Source organism: Sapajus apella, unplaced genomic scaffold (genome assembly GCF_009761245.1).
Source record: "Sapajus apella isolate SASKATOON/1434 unplaced genomic scaffold, GSC_monkey_1.0 scaffold173, whole genome shotgun sequence".
Taxonomy (NCBI): Eukaryota; Metazoa; Chordata; class Mammalia; order Primates; family Cebidae; genus Sapajus; species Sapajus apella.
This window is the reverse complement of record NW_022437113.1, coordinates 966,205-975,372: the sequence shown is the minus strand read 5'-3', so window position 1 is coordinate 975,372 and position 9,168 is coordinate 966,205. Positions and strand designations below refer to the sequence as shown.

Sequence of the window (9,168 nt, the reverse complement as noted above, 5' to 3'; positions counted from 1 at the left end):
GCAACCTGGGGGCCTTCCTAGAGAGATACACACTAGGTCAGGGGTGCCTGGTGGTGGCACCGGGTGTCAGGGACACCAGGTGATGGATATGGCAGGGAGTCTGGGAAAGCTTTGAGAAGAAGAATGGATGGGGTTAGGGGTACACACCAGGTGGCAACATGCTATCTGTTTCCTCAGTTGTGTTTTTTGTTTGTTTGTCTGTTTGTTTGTTTTTCTGAGATGGAGTCTCGCCCTGTCACCCAGGGTAGAGTACAGTGGCATGATCTCGGCTCACCGCAACATCCTGCCTCAGTCTCCCGAGTAGCTGGGATTACAGGCGCCCACCACCATGGCTGGTTAATTTTTTGTATTTTTAGTAGAGTCAGGGTTTTGCCACATTGCCCAGGCTGGTCTTGAACTCCTGGCCTCAGGCGAACCACCTGCTTCAGCCTCCCAATCCCTGTGCTGGGATTACAGGTGTGAACCGCCACACTTGGCCTCACCCAGGCTGGTTTTAAACCAAGGCTGGGAAAGGCCAGATGAAAGCTGGGCGTGCTGGCTCATACCTGTAATCCCAGCTACTTGCGAGGCTGAGGCAGGGGTATCGCTTGAACCCTAGAGGCGGAGGCTGCAGTGAGCTGAAACTACGCCATTGCACTGCAGCCTGGGCAACAAGAGCAAAATTCTGTCTCAAAAAAAAATCATCTCTTTAGCTATGAAGCCTGGGCTCCAGTATTGGGTCTGGACTGGGTCCCAAAGTGTCCTGTGGTCCAGGAAGGGGCATCCCTCTTGATGACACTGCCTGTGACGTCCCTGGACTGTCATGACAGGAGGAAGCATTCATTCAGTGCTTACTTTGGGAGACACTTCTGCTTCCATAGTGGCTTCCACAGTGAACACATATTGTGTCCTCAGCCCAGTACCAGGCTCTGTGTCTCAGAGTTTATTCTGTTTTCAGCATGGGGGATGTTGTACATGGGGAAATAGAGGCCTGGAAGTTAGCCTGATGCTATCGATTATAGAGACAAATGATATACAGATATAGGGCATGTACCAGCTGCCCTTGGAAGTGCCCGCTTGCATCTGATTTGTGTAATCCTCATGTCAGCCCAGTTTTCCTCCCTTTTCACAGTTCAGACAGGCTGCAATTGAATCAGGGGGCCGATTCCTGACTGAGGCAGGGCTGATGGCCTTTCCCGCCACACAGAGGCTGAGCATGTCAGACGCCCCGACTCAATTTGCCAAACACACCCTGGGTGCCAGTCCGGTGCTGGGAACTGCTGGGACCCCAAGGAGCCCCCCAACCTGGGGAAGACAGAGCCGGCCAGACACGAAAGAGGGTTTTTCAGAGGAAGGGACGCTGTCTTGCCAAGCTAGATTCCCAGTAGTGGGATCAGGGTGGGCGTGGTAGCATGAGCCGGGCCAGGACGCTGGGTGGGTCTTGGGAGCCGCACTGAGAAGGGGTCAGTGCCCCGGGAGAGAGGAAAAGGAGGGAGGGAGTGATTAGATTAACATGTTGGCAGAAAGGAGCCAAAAGCCTTGTCCCTGGCTCAAAAGCTGCCAACGCCCCGCCCCCGCCGCCCGCGGTCGTAGCAACGCCCCGCCTCTGCCGCCCGCGGCCCTAGCAACGCTCCGCCTCTCCGCCCGCGGCCCTGGCAGCGCCCCGCCCACTCGCCCGCTCGGGGTCCGCCGGCCTCGCTTCCGCGTCGCTCGCTCCGCCTCCCGTCAGGCCCCGCCCCCAGCAGGCCCCGCCCCCGCACTCGCCTGGGCGGAGTTCCCGTCCGCGCTCGGGGGCGCGCGCTTCCTTCTCGCCGCCCCCCTAACCCCGCAGCCCAGCGCGCCCCCAACCCTGCCTGGCTCCGCGGGGCTCCCGGGGCCGATCCCGCCGCCGAGGTTCGCGCCCCGCCGCCGCCGGCTGCGCCCCCGCGCCTTCCCGGCCTCGGGCGGCGGCGGCGGCACAAAGGGAAGCAGCATGTCCGACCCCAGCTACTGGACGGCGGTGGCGGCTCCCGGCCATCGCAGCCGCCTGGCCAAGGGCGCGCTGCTGCAGCGCTCCAAGAGGTAGGGGGCACGGCGCTGCCGAAGGCTCGGCGGCTGGCCGAGCAAACAGGAGCTGCCAGAAGTGTGTCCTGGCCGCGTGGCGGGGGCCCCGGCGAGCGTCTGTGTGTGGCAGCAGTGGGAAGGGGAGAGGACGCCTGTGGATCGAGGTGTCCCCTGGGGTCCCTGGCACCCTCCTCTCGCCCCTCATTCCTTGAACTGGGGTGTCTGTCTACCAGCGACGCAGCTGGGGTGGCGAGAGAGACAGGAGTGAGTTGCGACTGAGCTAAGATTCGAACCGGGTGTCCAGGGCCGGGCAGAACCTGGGAGGAACTTCTTGGAAAAACAGGCTGATCTTTCCCTGGGGGCCCATTCAGCAGAAATGTTGGCTCAGAAGCAAATATTTACTGCACGAGGCTGGCATGTGAGTGGGGTGTCAGGAGTCCAGATAGCTGGGGTTAACCCCCACCAAAGCCTCACCTCTCTTAGAGTCTCAGTTTCCGCTTTTGAAAAGCAGAGAGGCTAAGTGAGGGCTGTGGATTCTGCCGGACCTGGGTTCAGATTTCCACCCAGCCACTACCAGGCTGTGTGACCTCAGGTAGCTCCTTAACCTCTCTGTGCTTGGGTTTCTTATTGGTGCTGGACTGGGGCAAAGTCTGGGCAGCGAGACCAGCTACTGAAAGACCTTGAATGCTGTGTCCAGGGCTTAAACTTCCCTCCAAGATCATGGGGAGCATTGGAGGGGGGATATGGGTGCTAGAGGGATGAGGGACAGTAGGCTGGCTGGCTTCAAGCCCCTGCTGTCTGCCACATTCTGTCTGTTGTGTCCTGGGCATCAAGAGAAGATGGTTCTCAAATGGCAACAAGAGTTGAGCAAAGAGTCGGCCCCGCATAGATGCCTGGCAAGTGAACTGATGATCCTGGTTCTCCTTTGAGGCCTCACATTTGGCTGTGTTTTCAAGAAGACCTCACCCTAGAACAGGAGGGAGGGCGACTCAGTGTTTTTCCCAGATGCTTCTGGAAGCGGCAAGTGATAGAGCAGGATGGGAGAGGGAGGGTGCTGGCGGTGCAGTGTGGGGGCGAGGACCCAGGTGAGGCCTGGGAGAGGATGTGGAGACAGGCAGGTAAGCGTGCACTGAGGGGTTGGCAGGAAGTTTTGCAGGAGCCTGCGGGTTTCACTTTTGCTTCTGCAGCTCAGGCTGGGAGACCATCACTGTGGCTGTTGACATCTGTGGCCTCAGTTTCCCAGTCGGGGAAATGGGCCCAGCCAGTCTCTCGCAACTCTGGGGCTTGTTGGGATTGGTACATGTTGGGGATGGAATTCACTCAGGAGGCACTGCCTGCACTCCTGGCGTGAGTCAGGCCCTGTGAGCCATGGCCAGGCAGAGACAGCCACATATGCACCCAAGTCCAGCCCAAAGCTGAGCACTGCATGTAGGTTTCATCCTTCAAGGTACAGAGATGGGGAAACTGAGGCTCAAGGCACAGCCATAGGTGGAGACATAGACAGGCTGGGCCTCTTCTCCCTGCCCACCTTGTCACCTGTGTTCCTTGATGATCGCACGCTGATTCTCCCATGGCTTGACCTGCATTCTGCCGGGGACCCCCATTTCTGTACCTCGGAGGCGCGGAGGTGCACCTCTCTCCCTCCCTGTGAGGTTCTCCCGCCGCTGAGCTGCGTTGGCAGCTTGGGGTGTGTGGGCTGATGCTCTTGTCGAGCAGAGCTGTTGCTGGGTGACTGCTCTGCTGGGGCGGGGGACGGTGTCGCTCCCAGCTTCCTTCTGTCAAGGTGTGGGCTGGGGCCAGGGCCCAGGTGGGAAAAGAGGCCAGGCAGGGCGTGAGTGTGAAAGACCCGGGCCAGGGGTCTGGTGGCCAGACGGGAACCGGGATGGAAGGAGGAAAACATGTGGGCTGTGCACGAGGTGGCACTTAGGGTTTTAGTTGGGTCGCATTGGCATTGTAGGGGCATCTTGGGAAAAAGGAGGGTTGTCGAGATGAGGGCAGAGGCTTCAGGAGGGGTGGGTAGAATGGGGTGTCTCAGCTCATCTCTGGGCTCCAGGGTGTGGCCCCCTCGATTTGCCGGTGCTGTGGGTTGGGACTGTAACACAGAACCCTGAAAAACGGGCAGGGGCTCCTGGCCATATGGAGTGTCCACTGTCAGGTGAGAGGCCCCTCGTGCCCTTGCTGTTAACAACAACACTGCCGATAGTTTGTTTTTGTTTTTGTTTTTGAGACGGAGTTTCACTCGTGTCACCCAGGCTGGAGTGCAGTGGCACGATCTCAGCTCACTGCAATCTCTGCCTCCTGGGTTCAAGCGATTCTCCTTCCTCAGCCTCCCAAGTAGCTGGGATTACAGGCATGCACCACCACACCTGGCTACTTTTGTATTTTTAGTAGAGATGGGGTTTCTCCATGTTGGTCAGGCTGGTCTGAAACTCCCGACCTCAGGTGATCCACCCTCCTCGGCCTCCCAAAGTGCTGGGATTATAGGTGTGAGCCACCATGCCCAGGCTTGTTTTTGTTTTTTTAAGAGACGGGGTCTTGTTCTGTCACCTAGGCTGGAGTGCAGTGGCATGATCATGGCTCGCTGCAGCCTCGACCTCCTGGGGCTCAAGGGATCCTCTTGCCTCGACCTCCTGAGCAGCTGGAACTACAAGTGTGTACCACCTCGCCCAGCTAATTTTTAAATTTTGTATAGAGATGGGGTCTTGCTTGTTGCCCAGGCTGGTCTTGAACTCCTGGCTTCAGAGGATCCTCCCACCTTGGCCTCGCAAAGCACTGGGATTACAGGCATGAGCCACCATGCCTGGCCAGCTTCAATAGCAAGGAATGTTAATCAAGGGGTGACTCCCTGCCGGACCTGGCTAAGGGCCATGGCGGAACCCAGCTGGGGGCAGAGTGGGCGTGGTCACGTCCAACGTCCTATCCTGCTCCAGAGGGGGCTGCCTGTGTGATTTAGGCTTGGCACGTGGTCCTCTTAGCACAGGGACCTGGGCAGCCCCCTGAGCCTGTCCCCTTCTCCCCCCACAGCTGCCGCAGTGGGAACCGCAAGAGCTTGGTGGTAGGAACGCCCTCCCCGACACTCTCCCGGCCCCTGTCGCCACTGTCGGTCCCAACGGGTGAGTGTGGGAGCAGCCAGCGGACGCTGTGTCCTGCCTCTGCCCCGCTGACTCAGTTTCCCCGCCTCCTCCTCAGCAGGCAGCAGCCCCTTGGATAGTCCTCGGAACTTCTCGGCTGCCTCTGCCCTCAACTTCCCCTTTGCCCGGAGGTGAGTGATTGCCGCCTTTGGGAGACAGCGCGGGCATCACGGGTAGGGGGTGGGCAGGGGTACATGCTCGGTGGCTAGACCTGGCTCCTCATTCATTTCATTCACCTTTTCCCCTCCCTGGCCCGTCTGGTGGTGGTCTCCCCCTCTGGCTCCCATCCCTACCATGCATGACATTTTGCAGCCACGTCCCACGCACGGACAGGTAATTTCAACCAGCCCAGGGGGTGGGGGGTCGTGGGGGGATATAGCCCCATCTAAGAATCATTAACTCCCTAAAGAAATCATTCATTCATTCACTTAACAAGAGCTGATTGAGCACCTGTCATGTGGCAAGAGGCTTGCATTTCATGTATTCATACAACAACATTCGTTAAGCTCCTGCTGTGTGCTTGCTCTGTGCTAGGGGCTGAGGGCATGGTGGCAAATGGGTGGCCTGCCCTTGGCCCCTGGGGAGTCCTCTGTTTGGTGGGGGCAGCCAGTGTGTGCCCCAGAAGCTACAAGTCAGAGGTTGAAGCTTTGACAAAGGGACACAGTGGCAGCTGAAGTCCCGGGGGGCTTCCCGGAACAGGTGCCTGAAGAGAGAGAGCGTACCGTGGACTTGGTCAGGCTGTGTCTATGTTCTTGCTGTTTTTCAAGAAGTCCTTCCTACAACAGGGCCAGAATATGCTGGCCACAGTGTCTGCTGTTGGTCCCTGCAAACCACAGGGGCCGGGCCTTCCTTCGATATGTTCTTGTTCCCCTCTCCAGGGCAGACGGCAGAAGATGGTCCCTCGCGTCCCTCCCATCTTCCGGCTATGGAACCAACACACCCAGCTCCACCCTCTCGGTACCCATAGCCCCAGCTTGGCGGGCGGACAGGCAGATGCCGGGTCGTGGGGGGACACATCCTTGTGGGGTTTTTTTCAAGGTGTTGGATAGTTGTACAGTCAGCAAACATGCTAGCTACTTCCTCCATGCCTCATTTTGGGAAATGCAGGGGCCCCTGAGAAGACCCAGCCTTGGCCCCAAAATAGCCTCCAGTCAGGGGGATACAGATATCCCCAGCCTATGGCATAAGGGCTTGGCCAGAGGGGAACTTGGGGCTGCCCAGGGGTATAGGCAGGGAGGGCTTCCTGGAGGAGGAGGCATCAGAGGTGGGGTTTTGAGGGATGCATAGGAGCTAGGCAGGAGAAAGAATGTTACCATCTGTTGGCCAGCAGGCAGCCTGGGCCTTGAGGGGTGGTGCTGGGGTCCCAGTCGAAGCACTGACAGTGAACTCATGGCTCTGATCCCCACTGCTCCCTGCTAGTCAAGCTCATCCTCCCGGGAACGTCTCCACCAGCTTCCCTTCCAGCCGACGCCGGACGAGCTGCATTTCCTGTCCAAGCACTTCCGCAGCTCAGAGAATGTGCTTGATGAGGAAGGCGGCCGGTCACCCCGCCTCCGCCCCCGCTCCCGCAGTCTCAGGTGGGTTCTGACCCCTGGCCCCAGGCCCGGCCTCTCCCTGGGCTGGCTTGGAGGCCCGAGTAGTGGCTCGTCCTCCATCCCGGCCCTGACCCTACCTGCGCCTCGCCTCTGACTCTTGTCCCTCGGCCCTGGCTCAGAGCCCCCCTACAGCCTCCCCCGGGGGTTGGTCTCAGGTCCCATATCACAAGCAGCCATCTTCCTTTCAGCCCGGGCCGCGCGACAGGGACCTTCGACAATGAGATCGTCATGATGAATCACGTGTACCGGGAGAGGTTCCCCAAGGTGGGCAATGCCTGGCGGCCTGACCAGCCCCGTGCTTCTCTCCACGTTGCTGTCTCTCCGTGGCACTCTGTCTTCCTGGCTGTGCCCCCCTTGCGTTCATGCCCATCTTCCCCTCCCCTTCCACTGAAAGATGTCATTCCTCCTGCCCCAGCCCTCCCATCCCATCGCCCCCATCGCCCCATCTCCTCTCTCCCCAGCCGTGCCCCTCCTGCCCCTTCCGTGTGTGTCACTCCAGCCCCGCCCTCTGACCAGGTTGCCCCGTCTCACCCCACCCAGGCCACAGCGCAGATGGAGGGCCGTCTGCAGGAGTTCCTGACGGCCTACGCGCCCGGCGCCCGGCTGGCGCTGGCTGATGGCGTCCTGGGCTTCATCCACCACCAGATCGTCGAGCTGGCCCGAGACTGCCTGGCCAAGTCTGGCGAGAACCTTGTCACCTCCCGCTACTTCCTAGAGATGCAGGACAAGCTGGAGCGGCTTCTGCAGGATGTGGGTGGTTTTTGGCGTGTTGGGGTTTTTGCGGGTAGTGAGATGTGGGGCAAGGGGGGACCCCAGGCCAGACGGAGCTGAGGGCTTGACGCCACGACCCACCTCCCCCAGGCCCACGAGCGCTCAGACAGTGAGGAGGTCAGTTTCATCGTCCAGCTTGTCCGGAAACTGCTGATCATCATCTCACGGCCGGCTCGGCTGCTGGAGTGTCTGGTGAGTTTCTTTTTGTACGGCCAGTGTGGGGTCCGGGCAGAACTGAGACTGGGCCCGTGACAGTCCTGCCGAGATACAAGTGACAGTTCCCATCGTGGAGGGCTTTGAGGGGCATGGGGGGTGCTGCCGGGCTAGCATGGGCTTCCCCGACGAGGGGTCGGGAGCGGAGACCCAGTGGGTGAGCAGCAACTGCCGGGAAGGGTGCTCCAGGCAGAGGGAACAGCATGTGCAAAGGCCTGCAGGTGGAACCAAGCCCTGGGTGACCAGCTCTCCTGTGCCCCTAGGAGTTTGACCCGGAGGAGTTTTACCACCTGCTGGAGGCGGCCGAGGGCCATGCTCGGGAGGGCCAAGGCATCAAGACTGACCTTCCACAGTACATCATCGGGCAACTGGGCCTGGCCAAGGACCCCCTGGAGGGTAAGCCGGGATGGGAAGAGGAAGGCAAGGCTGGGAAGGCCAGATGGAGGCCAGGCGCCGCGGCTCACGCCTGGAATCCCAGCACTTTGGGAGGCCGAGGCGGGTGGATCACTTGAGGCCGGGAGTTCAAGACCCGTCTGGCCAACATGGTGAAACCCCCTCTTCACTAAAAACACAAAATTAGCCAAGTGTAGTGGCGCATGCCTGTACTCCTAGCTACTCGGGAGACTGAGGCAGGAGAATCGCTTGAACCCAGGAGGTGGAGGTTGCAGTGAGCTGAGATCAGGCTGACAAACCAAGCCTACGTTTGAAAAAAAAATGTAGCTGGGTGTGGTCGTGCACACCTGTAGTCCCAGCTACTTGGGGGGGCTAAGGTGGGAAGATCACTGGAACTTGGCAGGTTGAGACTGCAGAGAGCCGTGATCACACCACTGTCCCCCAGCCTGGGTGACAAAGCCAGACCCTGTCTCAAAAAGAGAAAGGAGAAACAAAACACAGCCTCCACAAATAGCCAGGATAAGAGGAACCAAAACTGGAGCATTGAACTTGGACCCAGCCTGGTCCTGCAGTCGTCGGGGGAGGCTCGGCGGGGAGGCAGTGTTCAGACTGAAGCCTGGAGCGCAGGAGGTGACCAGGTGCGGACCCAAAGGAGAGAGTGAAGCAGGCAGGGCACCGGCCTCAGCACAGACCCCGAGGCTGGACCATACCTGGAGTGGGACTGGCCTGCCACTGTCCCCATTTAAAGCTGGGGAGGCCGGGCTCAGTGGCTTACACTTGTAATCCCAGCACTGCGGGAGGCCAGTGCAGGAGAATCACTTGAAGCCAGGAGTTTGAGACCAGCCTGGGCAACATAGTGAGACCCTGCCTCTATTTTTAAAAAAAGTTAGCCAGGCGTGATGGGACATACCTGTAGACATAGCTACTCGGGGGGCTGAGGTGGGAAGATTGCTTGAGCCCAGGGGTTTGAGGCTGCAGTGAGCCATGTTCACACCACTGCACTCCAGCCTGGGCAACATAGCAAGACCCCATCTCTACAAAGA

At 59.5% G+C, this 9,168-nt stretch overlaps 1 protein-coding gene across 1 annotated transcript in view; it reads left to right on the top strand.

Annotated features, from left to right (window-relative positions):
- The first annotated feature begins 639 nt into the window (after positions 1–639).
- Positions 640–9,168, top strand: part of MAST3 (microtubule associated serine/threonine kinase 3) — a 37,117-nt gene continuing 28,588 nt past the window's right edge. The window contains exons 1-9 of the mRNA XM_032267916.1: positions 640–2,040; positions 5,047–5,135; positions 5,212–5,284; positions 6,032–6,110; positions 6,573–6,730; positions 6,937–7,012; positions 7,289–7,498; positions 7,610–7,711; positions 7,996–8,128. Coding sequence (XP_032123807.1) covers positions 1,493–2,040; positions 5,047–5,135; positions 5,212–5,284; positions 6,032–6,110; positions 6,573–6,730; positions 6,937–7,012; positions 7,289–7,498; positions 7,610–7,711; positions 7,996–8,128 — 1,468 coding nt within the window. The 5' untranslated portion in view covers positions 640–1,492. The remainder of the gene's footprint in view (positions 2,041–5,046; positions 5,136–5,211; positions 5,285–6,031; positions 6,111–6,572; positions 6,731–6,936; positions 7,013–7,288; positions 7,499–7,609; positions 7,712–7,995; positions 8,129–9,168) is intronic.